Source organism: Sorex araneus, chromosome 1, assembly GCF_027595985.1.
Source record: "Sorex araneus isolate mSorAra2 chromosome 1, mSorAra2.pri, whole genome shotgun sequence".
Classification (NCBI taxonomy): domain Eukaryota; kingdom Metazoa; phylum Chordata; class Mammalia; order Eulipotyphla; family Soricidae; genus Sorex; species Sorex araneus.
Window position 1 is genome coordinate 73,669,244 of NC_073302.1, and position 19,525 is coordinate 73,688,768.

At 53.0% G+C, this 19,525-nt stretch overlaps 1 protein-coding gene across 5 annotated transcripts in view; it reads right to left on the minus strand.

Moving 5' to 3' along the window:
* Positions 1–2,108: 2,108 nt before the first annotated feature.
* APBA1 (amyloid beta precursor protein binding family A member 1) overlaps positions 2,109–19,525 on the minus strand; it is a 227,202-nt gene continuing 209,785 nt past the window's right edge. For 4 of the 5 annotated variants that reach the window (XM_055145942.1, XM_055145824.1, XM_055145889.1 and 1 more), the window contains exons 6-13: positions 19,040–19,072; positions 17,942–18,028; positions 17,315–17,500; positions 14,937–15,116; positions 13,231–13,443; positions 8,012–8,131; positions 6,894–7,034; positions 2,109–5,912 (exon numbers count right to left, since the gene is read on the minus strand). In XM_055145942.1, coding sequence (XP_055001917.1) covers positions 5,841–5,912; positions 6,894–7,034; positions 8,012–8,131; positions 13,231–13,443; positions 14,937–15,116; positions 17,315–17,500; positions 17,942–18,028; positions 19,040–19,072 — 1,032 coding nt within the window. In that variant the 3' untranslated portion in view covers positions 2,109–5,840. The remainder of the gene's footprint in view (positions 5,913–6,893; positions 7,035–8,011; positions 8,132–13,230; positions 13,444–14,936; positions 15,117–17,314; positions 17,501–17,941; positions 18,029–19,039; positions 19,073–19,525) is intronic. The other variant, XM_055146063.1, reaches the window with a different exon arrangement.

The following is a 19,525-nucleotide window of genomic DNA, read 5'->3' on the forward strand; positions in this document are numbered from 1 at the left end:
AAGCATGTAGGATACTTGCCTTGCACACAGCCGACCTGAGTTCAAGCCTCAACATTCCATATGGTCCCCTGAGCACTGCCTAGGGGAATTCCTGAAAGCAAAGCCAGGAGGAAGCCGTGAGCATTACCAGGTGTGACTCCTCCACTTAAAAAAAATCCATTAACATGCTTGCAGTTCTTTTATCTAGGGACTGAAATCTGCATCTGTGGGTGGAGAGTTAGAAAGGGGTTAAGGTTCTTGCTTGCCATGTACATGACCCAGGTTTGATTCCTGGTACCCCATAGCATAAGCCTTGAGCACTGCCAGGTGTGGCCACAAAAACAAATCAAAAAGGTCTGCACCTGTGGGGTGGAATGAAATACACCATTTTTGGTGGGACTACTCAGGGACCTTGGGCCCCCTCCCAGGGATGCTCAGCCTGAGAGAATAGGCCAATGAGTCACATGATGTGTGTGGTTCTATTCAGGCCATCAGAACCACCATATTAGTGCTGGTGTGGGGTCTGAGTGGGGCCCATGGAACTTAGGATCTGAGCATGCAAGACATACGCCTTCCCTCTCTCAGCCTTCTTCTCAGCCCACACTGGTTTCTAAAAATTTCATAAAGTTCTTTTATTTAATTACATATATATTTATTGAGACTGGAGCGATAGCACAGCAGGTAGGGCATTTGTCTTGCACGCGGCTGACCCAGGTTCGATTCTTCTGTCCCTCTCGGAGAGCCTGGCAAGCTACCTGTGGTGTATTCCATATGCCATAAACAGTAACAAGTCTCACAATGGAGACGTTACTGGTGCCTGCTTGAGCAAATCGATGAACAATGGGATGACAGTGATACAGTGATATATTTATTGATATAACATAGCAGTATGTTTTTGTAATTATGTATAATTACAAATTCATAATAATGTGTGGAATTATATATAATTAGAAATATATTATATGCAAATAATTTACATATAAATAAATTATATGCAAATATTATAAATAAATATAGGGCTGGAGCAATAGCACAGCGGTTGGGCGTTCGCCTTTCACGCGGCCGACCTGAGTTTGATTCCTCTGCCCCTCTTGTAGAGCCTGGCAAGCTACCGAGAGTATGGAGCCCGCACGGCAGAGCCTGGCAAGCTACCCGTGCATATTGGATATGCCAAAACAGTAAGTCTCTCAATGAGAGACGTTACTCGTGCCTGCTTGAACAAATCGATGAGCAACGGATGACAGTGATGATGATGATGTAAATATACATATATTTATGTTTTGTTTTTTGTTGGGCCACACCTGGCAGTGCTCAGGGCTTGCTCCTGGCTCTGCACTCAGGGATCACTCCTGCTGGTGCTTGGGGTCCATGAGGGGCCAGGATGGAGCCAGCGTTGACCATGTGCAAGACAAGAGCCTTAACCGCAGTGAACTCTCTTGAGCCCTGAATTTTCTGAATTTCAGGTGTGCAGCATTACCACCACCGTTCAGTGTTCTGAGAGCCACGTTGGCACTTGGGCTTTGGGCAACCTGAGTGAAGGGGTGACTCCAGCATTCACAGGCTCCGCACAGTCTGGGCCTCACTGGGGTGTGCATGGAGTCTGGGGGCTGCGACGTCCCGGGGAGCTGATGAGGAGCACACCTGTGGGGCCCAGGGAGACGGCGTGCTTTCGCGCAGGACAGTGGCCGAATTTAGGGTTGGAAACCTAGCACCGCATGCAGGGTCCCGAGCACTGCAAGGGGTGATTGCCGAGCACAGAGCCAGAAGCTAGCTCTGAGCACTGTGCGGTGGGACCCCAAAATCAAAATAAATAACTGAAGTACCAGGGAGGTATCTCAACAGTAGAGCCGTGAGAGGCTCTGAGTTTGATCCCTGGAAACCCCATCCTCTCCAAAACTGGGTTGCCTGGTATGGGAGCAGCATACATGTATTCTCTCTCTCTCTCTCTCTCTCTCTCTCTCTCTCCGTCTGTGTGTGTGTGTGTGTGTGTGTGTGTGTCTGTGTCTGTGTCTGTGTTTCTCTCTCCTCTGTCTCTGTCTCTCTCTTTTCTGTCACTGCCCAGCAGCACATTCTGGGGACCCAGGGGACCCAGCCCTCTCCCCCCCAAAAAATAATACACTCCATGGGGCCACGAGGTGAAGTTCTCGTTTATTTGTGGCAGCAACTCTTACAGACATCAGCGTTCAGTTAAATAAGGGAGGAGGGCACATTGTTAACGTACATCACAACCCCGACACGGTGCCCGGGAGGGGAGGGCGGGCCGTGGGGATTGTGCAAGGAAGTACATTCAGTGGGTGTGCGGCATCGACATTCCAGGCTCACCGAATATCTCTTTTATTTATATATCTATTTATATCCATATATATAGAGATCACCGAGTTCTGTGTATACAAAGAACGCTATTGTTACAAATACAATACTCTACTTCTCCCGATGCTTGCTTTACAATAAGCTCTATTTCAGCCCCTTTACAGGACAATAGTACAAGGTCATACTGTGCTGAGTATGTACACGAAGTGTCCTCCCCACGCTCCCCACGCACGACCTCGAGGGGGTGGGACGTAACACACAGAGCCCACGCTGGGCGGGCGCACGCAGGGACGGGAAACGGGGCATCCACGCCGTGGGGGCGCACGCAGGGACGGAAAACGGGGCATCCACGCCGTGGGGACCCACTCAGGGACAAGAAACGGGGTATCCACGCTGTGGGGGTGCACGCAGGGACGGGAAATGGGGTATCCACGATGCGCGTGCGCGGGGACAGAAACTCAAGCGTGAGCACCGCGCACGGGCAGGGGGCCACGGCGGCAGCGGGGAAAGAGCAGACGCACGCAGAGCTCCAACCACTCGGGGGCCTCGTCGGTGGGAGTCTCCGAGACTCCCCCGAGGTGGCTCTCGGTTGTAAACATGAGTAACAGCCACACCACTGGGTGGAGGGCCCGTGGAGGGCTCCGTGGGTGTGTTTCCTTGTGTGCGGACAGGGCGTGAGGTGCGGGCGGGGTGGCAGGAGCGACCGGGGAGGTAGTAGGTTACTGTGGGACTCTGGGAGGCCAGTGCTGCAGGGCTGGGCACAGTTTGGAAAGCTGACCCATGGGGGGGGGCGGGGAGAGGCTCGGGGTCCAGCCCCCCAACCCTAGGTGGGGGGCCTCCAGCCTCCGCAAAGCCCGCTCTCGGTGATGGGAAGGGGGGCTCGAGGCGCCGGACGCTGGGGGTTTCTTCCTCGCGTGAACCCAAGGCTGATGGTGGCTCCCTGAAATGCTCGCGGCTGAGAAGGCAAAGGCGGGTGGGGCCTGGCACAGCCTGGCTGCACACGACGGAAGACGAAGGGAAGAGGGATCTGTCCCGAGACCGAGTCCCCGAGTCCCCGCGCGTCCCCGCCCCGCCGAGCAGCAAGTGTGGCGCTCTGGCTGGGGGTAGCGGTAGGCGGGGCTGCTTTGTACTGTCCCCCCTGTTCCCAGCATCGTGTCGGAGATGGTGGGGGTCGGAAGGAAACAGACCCCGCTCCCCCCACGGACCTGCAGGGCCCAGGCAGCGATGTGGTTGCTGCAGGGTTGATGTGAAGCACAGGCAGGGCCGACGCCTTCAAACGAACCTGGGCACCGAGAAAAAACGAACCATGTCCCCATCGCCCTGGACTGAGTCCAGCCCCGCCCGCTGCACGGCAGAGGTTTCGGGGGAGGGGCACACAGCTCTGCTCTGAAGCAATGGAAAACTCGGTAGACCACCCGAGACAGGGCAGTCTCCGGGGAGGGCTTGCCACAGGGGCTTTTTTTTTTTGTTTTTTTTCCCAGTTCTTTCCAAACATCTTAGGATCTGTAACATACAGGATAGTCCCTTCCCCTCCCACTTTGGGCAAAATGAATTGAGATGATGAGGGGTGGGGAAGGGGGCGCATGGGGCTGCAGAGGCGAGCAGGGTGCCAGGGCGGGACTTTGTGTGGGTCTTCGGGGGTCTCCCCTGACCCCTAGGTCCTGATACCGGAAATGCCACAACAAGGCCTCCATCCGGTTTCATTCCCTCTTTGGGGCTGCGGAAAGGTCGACTCATGACTCGTGTTTCATGCTAAGACCAGACACTCAGCCGAACGGCTCCCACAGGGACAGTAAGCAGGCAGCCGGGTGCCAGGCTCTGCTTGTTTGGGGGGGATCAGACCCAGGGGCTGCTCAAAAGTCCAGTAGGACTGGACCGGCCACTCTGGATCCCCTGGAGAAGCCACACGGAAGGAGAGGACCTGGGGGCAGCCGGGAAACCTCGCTGCCACAGCTCCTACTAGAACGGGAGATTCTTGATGCCAACACCCCAGGACCTTTGGGTTTCCTGACCCAGACAGAAGCGAGGGGGTCTCCTGCTTTCTTTTCATACCCCTCTGCCCTCCCCACAGATCCCTCCTGACATACAAATGCAGACAGCTGACAGGTTCCCCGCGCTCCTGGTTCCACAGACACGGCAAAAGACCCGGAGGAGGTCACAGAGAACAAGGCGAAATGGGCACGACAGGGCAGCTGAGCGTCTCCCCCGGTCCCCACTGACGCCACGAAGCGGACAAGACAAAACCAAACCAGGCCACTCCCCACCCACGTGAAGAAAAAGTGCTCTTTGGCCGGAGAAGAGGAGGAAACTGGCTCAGAATAAGCCTCCTGCAGACACGAGACACGCGAGCGCTGAGCGGAGCTGGGACGGCCAAGCCGACGGGAGGCACTGAATGCAGACAGGGGATGATTCCACCAGCCACCAAGGCTCAGGCCCTGGCGGGGAGAGGCGTTTGCTGAACACCCTGGGGGTTTCCAGGCATCGCTGAGGTTATTAGCCTGGTGCCTGGCCTTTCCCAACGCTACATCCTGCAGAGTGGCCTTGAGAGGAGAAGCAAGCTGGTCCTGCCTTCTGTCAAGGAAACAGACCACCAGGGCCCCCAGCTGCTCCTTGGGGGGGATCAGGCCATGTTCGCACAGATGCATGTGCCTGTGTGTGCACACATGCGTGTGCGTGCATGCATGTGTGAGAACCCACGAGGGCTATCTTTTCAACAGGAGGTGCTGACAGGGCCAGGCTTCGCCACCGACCGCCATGGGCTCATGAGCCATGGGAGGGGGCTCCCAGAGGTCAGGGGGGGTCCCGGGGAGTGTGTGCGTGGTGCAGGGGGAGGGCATGGCGGGGCCAGGAGACGCGGGGAAGTCTGTGTGTGTGCCATGTGGGAGGTGGCACTGCAGCCCGGGTCTAACACCTGGAAACCTCGGACGGCCGAGGACAGGTGCGGATACTGGACTGCCCTTGCGCAGGGCAGACCCCCCCACCCCGCTTTCCACTCCCGGGTGAAGGAAGAGACTCACACTGGAAGACATATATATGTTGAAAGGAAAACTTGCTCTAGGAGAGGCATAAAGTTGGCTCAGAAACTCTGGGTGGAAATAACCTAGCCCCAGCACACCACGGCAGGGCAGAGCTTCCCTGGGGGCTGCCTGCCTCCGCCTCCATCCTGCAACCAGCCGGTGCCGGTGACAGGCACTGGGAGCCCGCTTCCTCCCCGCCCCCGGTGCCCCCGGCCCTCTGGGAGGGCGGTCCCCCGCTTGGACAGTGTCCACCCTTCCTCAGGACTTCTAAAGGCCCTTCTGGAGGGCCCTGGGTGGAAACTGGGTGGACTGTCGCTCTTTCCCGTCCTCCAGGGATGGGGAAAAGCCGCCGCGCTGTGCCTACAGGCAGAGCCGGAGCGCACAGCGGTCCTGGTGGCTTCTTTTCCTTCTGCGGGGGCACGGGCGCCCCCCGCACGAGAGGGGAATGTCGCAGTGGGCACACAGATGCAGCACGAGAAACACAACCACGAGTGAGGACAGCCCTCCATGCATGCCGCCCGGCTGCGGCGCGCCTCAGATGTACACGGGCTGCTCCTGCGCCGTCAGCAGCCTGTACATGGCAGCCGGCATCGTCTTCATGTGAATCTGGGGGCGGAAAGAAGGGGGTGAGGACAGAGGCTGGGGGGGCGGGGAGGCAGCCCCAGAAACCCCTCCTCCTGCACTGTGCGCTCTCCACTGCGGCCTCGTGTGGGATGGAGGGGCTTGGGAAAGGGGCGATGGGGCCGGGATGAGAGTACAGCGGGACTATCTTGCCTTGCACGCGTTTGATCTCCAGCATCCCATGAGCAATGCCAGGAGAGATCCCTGAGAGCAGAGCCAGGAATAACTCCTGAGCATTGCAGGGTGTGCCCCCCCCAAAAAAGAAAATGTGGGGTGATGGAAGAGGAACCAGGGTAATAGATAATATTTATTTTTTTGGATGCCCCTGCTCTGTTCATTTATTCCACACACAAAAATGTTTTTCCTTCAGTTTTTTGGCCATGTTTGGAGGTGCTCAGGGCGTACTCCTGGCTCTGTGTTCGGGGCTCACTTCTGGTGGGGCTCAGGGAACCACTTGAGTATCAAACTGGGACAGGCACGGTAAGAGCCTTAACTGTCCTTCCGGCCCCCACAAAGAACTCTGTAAACTGTTTGTGGACTCCCACGCCCACTCCCTTGCATGGCAGGTGACGGGACCCCAGCTCTAACGAGCTCTCAGGACCTAGGTGAGCAACCCCCCCCACCCCCAAACATACACACACAAGTCAGGGAGCCGCTGCTGGAGATAGATCTGTTGATCACACCTGAATCTAAGGCTTCAATGGCCCAGATGTACTTGATAAGATGACTCGGTCACAGCGAAAGACTTTGGTCAGCCATGGCGGGCAGCTGACCAACAGAGGGACTGGGCCTGCGTTCCCCAGAGCTGTGCTGAGAGAACCCTTCAGGGGTGGGTGGGAGCCAGAATATTCTGATTGTTGTGGGGTTCTCGGACTAGAAAGGGCATCTGTAGGGCACCCGGGCAGGCCTGTGGTGGCACGGGAGGCTCCATCCCTGCAGCCGCCCCGGACGCTGGCCCCGTCCTACCTCCCCCACAGCATTGGAGAGGATGTGGACGATCTTCTCGTGGGGGGTGGCCACCACACTCTGCCCGTTGATCTCGATGATCCGATGGCCCACGCGGACCCCTCCTCTCTCGGCGATGCCTCCTCGCATGAGGCTGCAGATCTGGGGAGCCAGAGGTGAGTCACCCCCTGAAAGAGGACCAGCCCCTTCGGGGAGCTTGGCAGGGGGTGGTGGAAGGATGACAGAAAAGCACTTTCTGGGTCCCGCCCGCCCCCAGCACCCTCTTCCTGGAGGCACTCCTATTGTTAGGATTTGGACAATTCACTTTTTTCTGTCCACAAGAAATAGTGTGCTGCAGGCCCGCGTGGGGCCCTCGCCCACGTCTGTCTGGGCGAGCCCACGCCTTGCTGGGTCTCAGGGCACCCTGAATGCCGAGGATGGTTCAGCTCTGTCAGCACTTGGTCCCTACAGCTTCCTGGAATGTCACAGTGACCAGTGACATCAAGCTGACAGCCTTCGGTCCCCCCAACCCCCACCCCATCACCAGCAGCATGCACACACTGAAGCTGTTATGGCTGCATTCCAGGCTCACAGGTAAAGGAAACAGAGGGGAGATGGAACGGAAGTTGGGGTGTATGTATATGTGTGTGTGTGTGTGTGTGCGCGCATGTGTATACACGCACGCATATGTGGCTGTGGGTGCATGCGCGTGTATGTGTGCATGTGTTTGTGCATGTGTGCATGTGTGCATGTGTGCATGTGTGTGTGTGTGTGTGTGTGTGTGTGTGTGTTTCTGGGTACAGAGCCCAGTCTCCCGACCCCCAGGCAGGGCAAGTACACTGCCACATCTCCAGCTTGCAGCTGATTTTCACAAGGACCACTCCTGTGGCCACCACGGGCCTGCCCAGGCCCAGCTATGCTCAGGGGTCACCGCAGCTATGTATGCCTCATGAAGCTGGCAGATTTGTGGTGGGGGGAGAGGGAAGGGCACATATGATGCTGGGGATCGAGCTGGGCGCTCTGACTCCCCCTGACTGGATTCTTACCAGAAACGATGGACTCACAACCAATAAAAGAGCTCCTGAAAGCAGTCTCTATTTGCAACAGACTCCTGGGGAAGCACAGGGGGAGGGACTCACGATTCCATTCTGGACACTGAAGCCCAGCTGGTAGCGGAGGTCTGGTCTCCTGATAAGCACAGTGGTCACCGGGGGACACCGCACGATGTTCAGCTTGACCCGAGCCTGGTTCTTCAAACCCTGCCGTGGGAGAGAGGGGTCAGGAGGAGACGGGCACCCCGGGGCAGTAAGAGCAGAGCAGCACCCCAGGCGAGGGGAGCTCCACTCCGGAAGGGCAGGCCTCCCCGAGCAAGCAGGACACCTGACCACTGGCTCTGGGGAGACACCAGCCGCCTGGTGACACACAGCCTGTGTAGGCCTGGCTGGGAGCGACCTCTGGGCAACACCTCATCCTCCGGGCACTTGGACAGGAAAGAGGGAGGAAGCAGGAGATTTCTATCATCCAGAGCAAAACTGTAACGTGTGTGATTACTTGCGCGTGCTGTTAACCCAGCACCAGAAGACACCTGCCCCTCCCCCTGGGCCCATTTCAGGGAACTCCCTTTTACTTACCTTAAACAACCCTGACCATTTCCCAACTTCCCTCGATGTGGCCATGACTGTGACTCCTTATCTGAAGTCATGGCTGTACCTGGTGCCATATGGTCACCCCAATGACAGGACTGCCCAGCTCATGCTAGATAATAAATCACAAGCCCCACCAATACTTGACATAAGTGCTCTGGGAAACCCTGGTCCCCAGACAACAGCTTCAGGTGGCTTTTCTAGTGGTGGGCTGCCAGTGTAAAGAAAGATCTTGTTTTCCCACCAAATCTCTGTCCCCGTGTGCTTGATTAATGAAACAAATGGGAAACCAGCCCGTTCTCCAAAGAACTCACTTCAGCAAGTACTCTTCTTGCATTTTCTTTCTCTGGATACAGAATTCACGGGGTCAAGCCCCACAGCCAGTCTCCTTGTCCTGGATATCCCTGGCCTCGCACGCCACGCGGCTGCGACCATGCAGTTTGCCATGACCATGCAGTTTGCCATGATGCGGCTGTGAAGGAGGATGCTGTCCACTTTCCTCCTGCTCCAGGGGAGCCCCTCCTCTGTGTGAACTGGCCTGAGCTGCCTGACCTGCTTCTTGGTGGAGGCAGTTCTAGACCTGAGTCCAGATCCAAACCCTGACTTTGCATGGCCTCCTCAAGTCAAGCCGTAGTTGGGGCCCGTTAACGTGGACTCCTGCGCTGCCATTTCACTGGAGGTGCCTATGAAATAATTGGCCGTTTCACCTTCCACACTCCTTGACTTTGCTCTTTCTCTGTCCTTCTCCTCCCTATACTTTGGGGTCAAGGCTAACTGAAGCATCTCTCCTTCATTACATTCTATGAACACAGAGAAGTGAGATCATCGTGTGTCTGTCCTTCTGGCTTCCTTCACTCGACACTGTCTCATCCAACCAGGCTGCAGCTAAGGGCATGACTTCATCTCTCCCTCCAGCTGCGGCAGAGCCACACATCAGAAGCACAGACACAATGCCACTGCCGTCGTGAGATCTGAACGACACCACAGAACTCTGAAATGTGCTGTGGGGAAAGCTGACTCAGGTGGCAGGACTGGTGTCAGGACACTGTATGCCTACAATTCAACTATCAATAACTCTGCCCATCACAGTTCTTTAATTAAATAAACATTAAATTAAAAAAACATTTATTGTGGGACCAGAGAGATGGCATGGGGTTTTGTTTTGGTTGCTTGGGGGATGCTCCGAGCTTGGTGCTCGAAAAGGACTCTTGGCAGTGTCCGTGAGGCCTGTATGTGGAGCCCGAGATTCAAACCAGGGTCAGCCACATCCAAGGCAAGCGCCTTAACCACTGTGCTGTGTCTCAGACCCTGCAGCCTCCTTTCACCCAGGAAATGAAAGAGGGAGCAAGCACTGCCAGTAACAGCTGGGATTCCTTACACTAAGTTGACTTTGAGTTTATTTTTGTGTATGTCCAGAAGCCTTTTGGCTTTTGCCAAATTTTACATGGCTCCTACCTTCAGTTAGGGGACCCATAATAATAAGGGGCCACGGGTCCCAGCTTAAGAAGCAGGGGCCCTGCAGGGACAGAGAGATAGTACAGTGGGTAGGGAGTTGGTCTTGAACACAGTCAACCCAGGTTCAATCCCCAGCAACCCTTTGGGTTTGGTTGGAATCCATATGGATTCCTGAGTGCAGAGCCAGGAGTATCATCAAGTGGGACTCTAAAACAAAACAAAAACAAAAAAGAAGCTGGGATCACGAGACAGGGAGAGGTAGAGAGCGTGCGTGGCAGGTACTGATGGGCATCCTCACACTATATTAGGGTCCCATGCAGACCCCAGCCCGCCTCAGGCAAGTTCCCCCTCCTTCTCCTATTGCTTCCAGACCTGATCTGATTTCCCTGATCTGATTTCCCTTCCCAGGGTATCCCTCTCTTTTTTCCTGCGTGAGCTCATCTCAGCCCTGGACCCCTCACCAGCCACCCCATCTCTGTTTTGCTCACATGGGGTGTGGCTGACCCTTTGTTAGGAAAGACCTCCTGGTCACCCTGGGCATATGGCAGCATCCCTGGCCATTTGCCACTGGGTACCAGGAGCATCTCCTCCACCCTAGCCGGAAAAACTCAAACTATCCTTGAAGATGGCAAATGTCTCCTGGGGCGCTAGTTGTCCTCATCTGAGAACCATACACCTAGGGTTCAAGGCCCTAGAATCTAATGTTTTATTTTTTATTTATTATTTTTGCTTTTTGGGTCACACCTGGCAGTGCACAGGGGTTACTCCTGGCTCTGCACTCAGGAATGACTCCTGGTGGTGTTCAGGGGATCATATGGTATGCTGGGAATTGAACCTGGGTTGGCTGCGTGCAAGGCAAATGCCCTACCTGCTATGCTATCGCTCCAGCCCCTAGAAGCTAATCTTTGACTGTGCATCCCGCTGGAATCACATCTGGCAAGTTGAATCGTCTGACTTTGGTGTGACCTTGGTTGATACTGTTTTTCTGGGTCTCAGTTTCCTACCTCAGACAATGAGAGGTCAACACCCACCCCACAGAAATCTTCCACAAAGGCTCTGCAAGTGAACCCACAAGCTAAGAACCCCCCAGAGTCACAGGGATACCACCACCGTTAGCCCCCCAGTCCTTTCAGTTTTTGCCTCTCTACAAGACCACACTCTTTGGGGTCCATTTCATGTTTAATGTGCTGGCAATCATCTTTATATCATATTTTATGTGCCGTTTCTCATATGGGCAAAGGGCTTTAGAAGCTGCTCAGTCAGGCCTAGTAGGTGAGGCACTTGACTTGCTTGCAGCTGTGATGGCTGTGACTCTGGTTCAAATCCTGGCTTCACATGATTCCTTGGAGCACCACCAGGGGTCATACCTGAGCAGAAAGCTAGGAATTGTCCCTGAGCACTGCTAGGTGCTTCCCCAAACTGAAGGAGGTAAGAGGGGAGAGGAGGAGAAGGGAAGAGAAGGGGGAACTTGCTCACTGGTGTAGAAGGGGCCCTGTGAATGTTGGCAAGCGAGAGTGAGACGACAGCCAGGGTGCTCTCCCCAATGCTGGCCTCTGCACATTGTCACTCCGGCCCATCTCCGTGGCCAGCTCAAGCCTGGTATTCCTCTCCCTGTAGCAAAGTCATCTGCCCCTCCCTCAGCAATTCAAGCAGAACCCCTAAAAGGCCAGTTGCCTTTCTGCCCTGACCTACCTCCTTCACCACCCACCTTTGAAACCAGGGACAACACCCGCTCCAGCTCACAATAATCCCACCATTATTCAGCTATTGGGGATTAGGGTGCAGAGAACATCTGCCATCAGCTCCTTCCACACATCTGTCTGGCTCCCACCTTCAGCTCTCCCTAGAGTGGCTCAAGGAAACCTGACTGAATGAACACACTGGCTGGTTCAAAGTAGAGCCCTTAGTCCCATCTTTAATGATGCCAAGCAAGAGGTGGAATTATCTTAAGTGTAAGTAAAATGTAACAAAAAGAAATTAGATGAAGTCAAAGATGACTATTTTTTTCTGCATGTGAGAATCTCATAGGAAATGAAGTCTGATTTCATTAAAGTGAAGTACCCACTTTTGTGCTCTACAGACACAAACACAGACACACACACGCCTTGACCTCCCAGCCCTAGACTGTGGTCAAACATGTGGCTTTATGATTATCATTTGCTTAGAGAAACTCTGTGTGTGTGTTTGTGTTGAGTAATGACTAAATGAATTCTCATCCACACTTATCCCCAATACACATACACACACACACAGTGATGTTTAAACCTACATTTTTTTTCTGGAAACCTGGAGGAAACAGTGACAGGATCCCAGCAACCATGCCTGCAGTGACACAGCTGGGTACAGAGCCAGTGAGGTCTACGGACATGGTGGAGGGTGTGGAGCATCTGACGTGGAGCAGGCTCCAGTATGTCCTGAAGACTGTTTATGGAGGGCTGGAAAGGTAGTACAGCAGGTAGGGCACTTGCCTGGCATGTAACTGACCCCAGTTCAAACTGCAGAACCCTCTATGATCCCCCAAGCAACACCAGGCATGACCTGTGAGCACAGAGCCATAGTCAGCCCTGAGCACAGCCTGTTCCCCCACCGCCAGTACAGACTGCACAGTGAAGCCTCCTTTCTAAGAAGAACATCTAATTTCTTTTCATCGTGGGCTTTTCTTTAAGCAGCTCTTAGTTTCATGCAAAATCATCAGCTGGAGTGCAGACAACAGTCTTGCTCAGGCCACACCCCAGCTTCCTCCCCTCGATGGCGCTGGTGTATGTGGTGACCAACATGGGCTAAAATAACCTTCCTGACTCAACGAAGATTGCGGTAAGGCGGAAAGGTGCTCTTAGATTGGGAGCATCTCCAGGACTTGTCCAAGGGCTGGCACATCGACCAAGCACTGTCAGCCATCTGGAAGGGACTATCTAGGTTATGGGGCTGAGATGAGAAAGCCACCAAGCTTGGGAGGAAGGACCATGGCAAGGGAGCTGAGATGCCTGGGAGGGTGCAGGAGTTGAGAGTGGGGTTCCCGGAGCCCAACACGTCACCCCTCAACTGAAAATGATTTTGGGGCAGATCTGTAGTTGCCTGGAAGAAACAACCCAAAAGCCAGCCTTCTGCAGCTGCTTCCTCGACTGTACATGGCACCGAATATGTGACAGCCTTCTATGCCTGGCACTGAGTCTGTCCATGAATATCAGTGAGAAATCACAGCCAGACTCAGTTCATCCCAGGGCAACCAGAGAAGTTGGTCTTTCCGCACTCCCACATACCTTAATAATGCTCTGGCAGGTGGACAGAGGCAGGCCCACTAGGCTGGTGCCGTTGATGGACATGATCTGGTCCCCAATGTTGAGCTTCCCCGACTTCTCGGCAGGCCCGCCATGCATCATGTTGGCGATGATCACAGTTGGCAGGATGGACCCCCAGCCGGACTCCACGATCACCACACCCAGGATTTCTCCCTTCTGTTTCTCGATGAAGACCTGGCAGGAGAAAGACACTTAGACGAACATCAGAATCAGCACTCCTTGGGTGTGAGGCCTAGAAACCAAAGTGTCTCCCGCCTCTCCCCTGTCCTGACTGTTTCCCTGATGACCCAGACGTGGGCGAGGCCTGTCTTCTTCTCAGTCCATGGTTAAGGAATGACAACACGGACGACTGCCCTTTTGTGCAGATATGATTTCACATATCTAGTCTTGACAATGCCACTATGAGGGGAACCAGGGTTCTGCTTTATCTATTTATCTATTTATGTATTTATTTCCTCCTCTTGTCCCCAGTGAAGAAGGGAAGAAGCTGTGTGGGTGGAAGTTTTGGTGGCATGTTCTGGCTTCCAGAATGAGCTTCTAAATTCTATGCGTAAGTTCACACACACACGTACATACACACACAAGCACACACACATTCACACACACACACATGTACACATATGCACATGTGCACACACAAAGACACATACACATACACACACACACACACATACTCACACACACCCTCACATACACCCTCACCTTCATCAAATTATATGGTGCTTTACACATCTAACACTCAGATTCTTTTTTTTTTCTTTTTGGGTCACACCCGGCAATGCACAGGGGTTACCTCCTGGCTTTGCACTCAGGAATTAAGACCCCTGGGGATGATATGGGATTCTGGGAATCAAACCCAGGTCGGCTGCATGCAAGGCAAACACCCTACCTGCTGTGCTATTGCTCCAGCCCCCATAACACTCAGATTCTTGAGCTAAAAGTCAATATGCAAGAGAAACATTTCTCTGCCTGCATAGATGAAGGAAAAAAGAAAGATGATAAGGGTAGCGCCACTGTGAGATCTGTACATTAATAGAAGATGGAAGCAGAGCTTGGGAGATGGAGTGTTTGTGGGCCCTGCGGGACCCCATCGATCAGTGTACCTCAGTGGTAAATGAAGCACACGCCTTGTATGCATGAGGCCTGGACTGATTCCCTGCACTAAAAAATTAAAAGACCCATTTCTAAGTAAGGATTGTTTCTAAAGTACTGGGGGTAAGGGCACCCACATGTGAGCAGGATACTGTGACCTAGGATAGGGCTTGGCTAACACACTTCTGCGGGGAAGGCCCCGACAGGGAGTTTGAGTGCCCTGGAGTTGGGGCTGGCTGGAAATGGGTTTCATCAGGCCACAGCTACCCTATGCTAAGTATCGGAGCACATGTGTGTCTACTTACGTGAGGAAATATTTACCAGTGATGGTGCTTGCCTTGCACACAGCTGACCTGGGTTTGATCCCAGGCCTCTGAGCACCCCCAGGAGGGATCCCTGAGTGCAGAGTCAGGAGTAAGTCCTGAGCATTGATGGCAGTAGCCCCCAAACAAAAGCCAAACTACAGACACACGACCTTAGGTGTTTGTATCAACACGTTCCCTTATCTGCAATCCCCAAAACACACGAAAGTTCTGTCCTTGGGGACAGTGGCCTGCGCAACTCTGCACACTCACATCTTTGCAGTTCTCCGACTTGGAGAAGTGGATCAGGTCATCGTTGTACATGTCCTGGGTGTTGAGCAGGTCGCTGTACTCCTTCTGGCTGAGGTCCTCGGGGTTGATGCCGTTGGCCCTGAGGAACTCCTGGTACGCCACACTGAATGCCTGCCCGATGGACTGTGCGATCAGCTGGGCCTGGACAGAGTGTGAGGGTCAGCAGGATGGACAGAGAGACAGATGGCAGGGCCCCCTTCAGGACAGTTGGGCAGCAGCCTGGTGTTTTCCGTGGTGACCCTGCTCTCCAGAGACCATTCTCAGACTCAGCACTAAGGAGTCACTGGCATAGGGAGCGGGGAGGACTCGGAGGGGCAGGGCTCTCTGCCATGTGGCGAGTCCAACACTGTTACGAGTCGTTCGACTTTCTGCACGACTTTCAACTTATGCCTGGGCATCTGTGCACACAGAAAGGCTGTGTCCTCTGAGTCCAGGATCAGCTCTTTTTAAATAAACTAAATTGGTTTAGGGGCCATAGATGGTGGTGCTTAGAACTTACTCCTGGCTCTGTGCTCAGGGATAACTCCTTATGGTGTACTGGGGGCCATGTGGGTATTGGGGATTGAACCCAGGCCAGCTTTGTGCAGGACACATGGCCTGCCCGCTGTTCTAGCTCTCCAGCCCCTCTAACTGGCTACTTTCTTGCTGTTTCAGGTCAGCCTCTTTGTGCTGCTCTCTGTAGTTCGCATCCTCTTACATTTGGCTGGATCTATCCTTGGCTGCCGGGGCCCAAGCTGTGTCCAGTTGCGCCCAGGTGTGATCTGGTAAGCAGTGCCTGGGCCCTCCCGGCATTGCCTTTCCCTTCCCTGGGCTGGAGGTGGGAAAACAGCAGCCTGATCACTAGGCTGCTGATCTTGGCATGGAGTCGCTGGTAAGTCACATCACTGCAAATCTGTTGCCTCACAGGGTGACTCTATGTGTGTTTGTGTGTGGACGTGTGTGCATGTGTGTGTATGTGCATGTTAGTGCTTCTGTCCACCTGTGTTCTCATCTAGCTCTCAACTCACCATGTTGCACAGAGTGTATACAACATTCAGCTGAAAACTGTGTTCTCTATCCAAACTTACTAACAAAGTAAACATCGGAGGCTTCCATCATTCCTTCTGGAACGGTTGGCCCAAGCACTGGCATACGACAGCGTGTACTCAGTACAATTCTACTCCACCTGCTTTCCCTTCATTTCACCTTTGTGCTACTTTTAGAGCAATGCTTTGAGTATTTTGTGAAAATTCTTCCTAAAGGGGAGACTGCCAAGCCGGATAAATCATAGAGTGGGGAAGACACTGGCCTTGCACACAGCTAATCCAGTTTGGCTCCTTGGTACCACACAGGGTCCCCTGAGCACCACCAGGGGTGATCTCTGAGCACAAAGCCAGAAGTAAGCCCCGAGCACTGCTGGGAGTGGCCCCCAAACCAAAACAAAACCAAGATAAAAAAGGGTAAAAGCACACCGTATTGTATATTCATTATTTCTTACAACTTTGCAATAAACTATTTTTAATTAATTTTTTTTAAAAAGAAAGACAATTTGGGAGGGGGTGGCATTGATTTTTTTTTTCCCCCAAAAGGGGTGGAATGAGACCACGTAAGTTTGGGCATCTTTGCTCTATCCTCCAACCTTGTTTTATTTTTACTTTTTAATATTCTGCTAAAAGTTGTTCAAAGTTAGTTTTTAGATATACACAGCTCCAACACTGACCCCTCCATCAGTGTCAGCTTCCCTCCCCCAGTGTTCCCAGGTCCCCAGCCCCCCTCCCCAACCCCTCCTCCAGCTCCAGGCTGCCCTCTTGGCAGGCATCTTTCCATGTCTGGTTGTTAAATGCGGGGCTCATGATTTCAGTGTCATTAACTCTGTGGTTTGGATATTCAGCTCTATCATTCCTTAACACCACGGATGTACCCAAGTCCCTTGACCCCTATATCCTATTGCTTCTCATTTATCTCTCCTCCTTTTCCCCTTCACATTCTATCTTTTCCTCACCTCTCTATACTCTGGGGTCAACGGTGATCTAGGCATCATCCCTTTAAACCATTTCATTTCCATTTTACTTTCTCCTGTTGTACTTCCCACTTCCTAATGTCTATTAAGGACACTCCTGTTTTTATGTTCTATCAGATGTTCATCTAAATGATTCAGCCCACTGATGACCTGGGCACTAGGACAGCACCTGGCACACAGGGCGTGCTCAACAAACACTCATTTTGTGCACAAGGGGACCCACTCAGGTTCTGAGCGATGGAGACTCCAGTCCCCCATGGCCCCAACACAAACACACACACACACACACACACACCAGGGGCTCAGGATAGGAGAGGGAGGCGAGGGGAATGGCCCTTACATCCTCAGACTCGAACACATGGCAGATCATCTTGTACTGCCTCTTGCTGTCCTGGGATGGGTGCGATGCCTCCACGTTCTCCTGGGAGTTGGAGCGCGGCATGCGCCGGCGGGCCATCAGCACCACGATGTTGCCAATGTCGGCGATGTAGGAGATGGTCCTCAGAGGGTGGTCCATCATCGTCTCCTGGGCCCAGAAGGAGAGGAGGCGAGTCTAGTAGTGCATCTACTGACCCTGAAGAGAAGATCCTGTTCCCTACTGCCCTCCTCTGGGTCCATGTGCAGGAAGATCTGGGGCTCACAGACCCTTCTGACAGTGAATATGCCCCTACCTGGGCTTGGGGCACGTCCCTCAAACCATAATAGTCTCTGACAAAAATGTACAACAATATCCCCACTAGTTTGAAGCAATTGCATCTTACTTTGGTTTTGAAGGAAAAATGTCACTCTCAGTCTTCTCCACCGGATCCTCCCCAAGCCCCCCAGCAGAACAGGTGTTCAGACATGATCTCCTGACCTGCAGGGAGGCAGGCCAGCCCCTAGGGACGCCCACCCTCAGGCAGCGGTACAGCTCTGTGCTGCCACGACGCTAAGCGGCACACACAGGAAAGGCGGGGGCCGCTGGTACCTGCGTGTCAGCATTCAACACTTTGATTCTCTGGGTAGAAATGAAGAGATCCACCTCGGTCATGGGCTGAGACTCGCCTTCGGGAGCCTGAGAAGAAAAGAGGCACCAAGGGGAAGTTGAATATCAGCCTTGGGTGCACGGCGGCAAGGTTAGCTCACACACAGGGGCGTGGACACAGTCACCAGAACATCCATGCAGACTCGGGGGGCCAATTAGACTGGCTGAGGCTGGGGGTGCCACACAGAAGAGAGAAACATGGGGTAACAGCATCTCCAGGATACGGGGGCTGGGAATCGGGACCCCCCTTCATCCCCTTCCTTCTTTCCCTGCAGAAGTAGTAACTCACTGCAGTGGGTTGGACTCCATGGGGGAATGGGGAATGGTTTTCTAGAAGGGTTTTGGAGCCCAAGAGATGGAAGAAGTAAGAGTCATAGACTCCTGCCCCAGGAACTTGGACAAGTCAAGAGTTTCTGTGATGGGGCCATTTGTTAGCAGAGATGTTAAGTCGTCTGAATGCAGTTCTGGTAAGAGGTCTTAGTGTTCTGCAACAGCACACAGAAGCAAGTAGGCCCTCCTAAAGCCACCCCGCTAAGAAAGCGCCCCGAGGCCTCCACATCCCCGGGAAGCAAGCCTATAAGTGCGCCTAGAAGCTTCACAACCCAAAAAAGCACGCCAGTCTGATTCACTCAGGACTTTACTCCGCGTACAGTGGTTATTAGCGAGTTTTCTTTTTTGCATCCAGCAATCTGACAATCCAGAAAATCAGTCATGTCTGTGAATAAGCTAACCCATGTCCCTTCCATGTTCCTGCTCCTGAAACAGGTGGGGGGACTTCCACACTCCTGGGTGATCCATGTAACATCTCCAATCTGCTCCCTGCCATTCCTCTGCAGTGAAATGACTCATGAGCAACAGAAAACAGCCACGCTGGGCAACTGAGCTTTGAAAAACGTTGGCTTATGGGGCGGTTCAAAAAGAAATCGGAACAAAAACTTGCTGGATGCAGAAAACAAAAACACGAAATCATAAAAAGGCAGAATGTAAATAAATGAAAAGAACAGGCATAACACCAAGCTGATGAAATCGTTTGTACTGCACCTTCTTCCTGCTTTTGGCTAATTTCTGGGCCATCTGCTTAGCATGGAACAAACAGAGACAGGAGAACAGTTAGAAAAGAATTTGCAGAGACTCAAAAGTCAAAAAGGAATCGACAAACTAATATTGATAAGGATATAAAGCGTTTTGTTGGGAGGAGCTCTGGCTTAAAAAAATCACTCTGAGGTCAATTTCCTATCTTGGAATTCAGTAGCGGGCAGGGCAGGAGGAGGAAGACAAGAAACTGAAGTGCTATACTTCCATGATGCTGAACTGCAGCTGATCATTCCAAAGAACGAGTTTGGTTCTGTTGATTTCCTTCATTGATTTCCTGTAGTTTTCTATTTCACTAAACTCAGCCTCTGTATTGATTCCCTTCTGCTTTCTTCAGGTTTAATTTGCTCATTTCCTTTTTAGCTTCTTGGGATGGACGCTTGAATTATGAATTTTCAGATTTTTTTCTATTTGGTTTTGAAATAGAAAAAATCT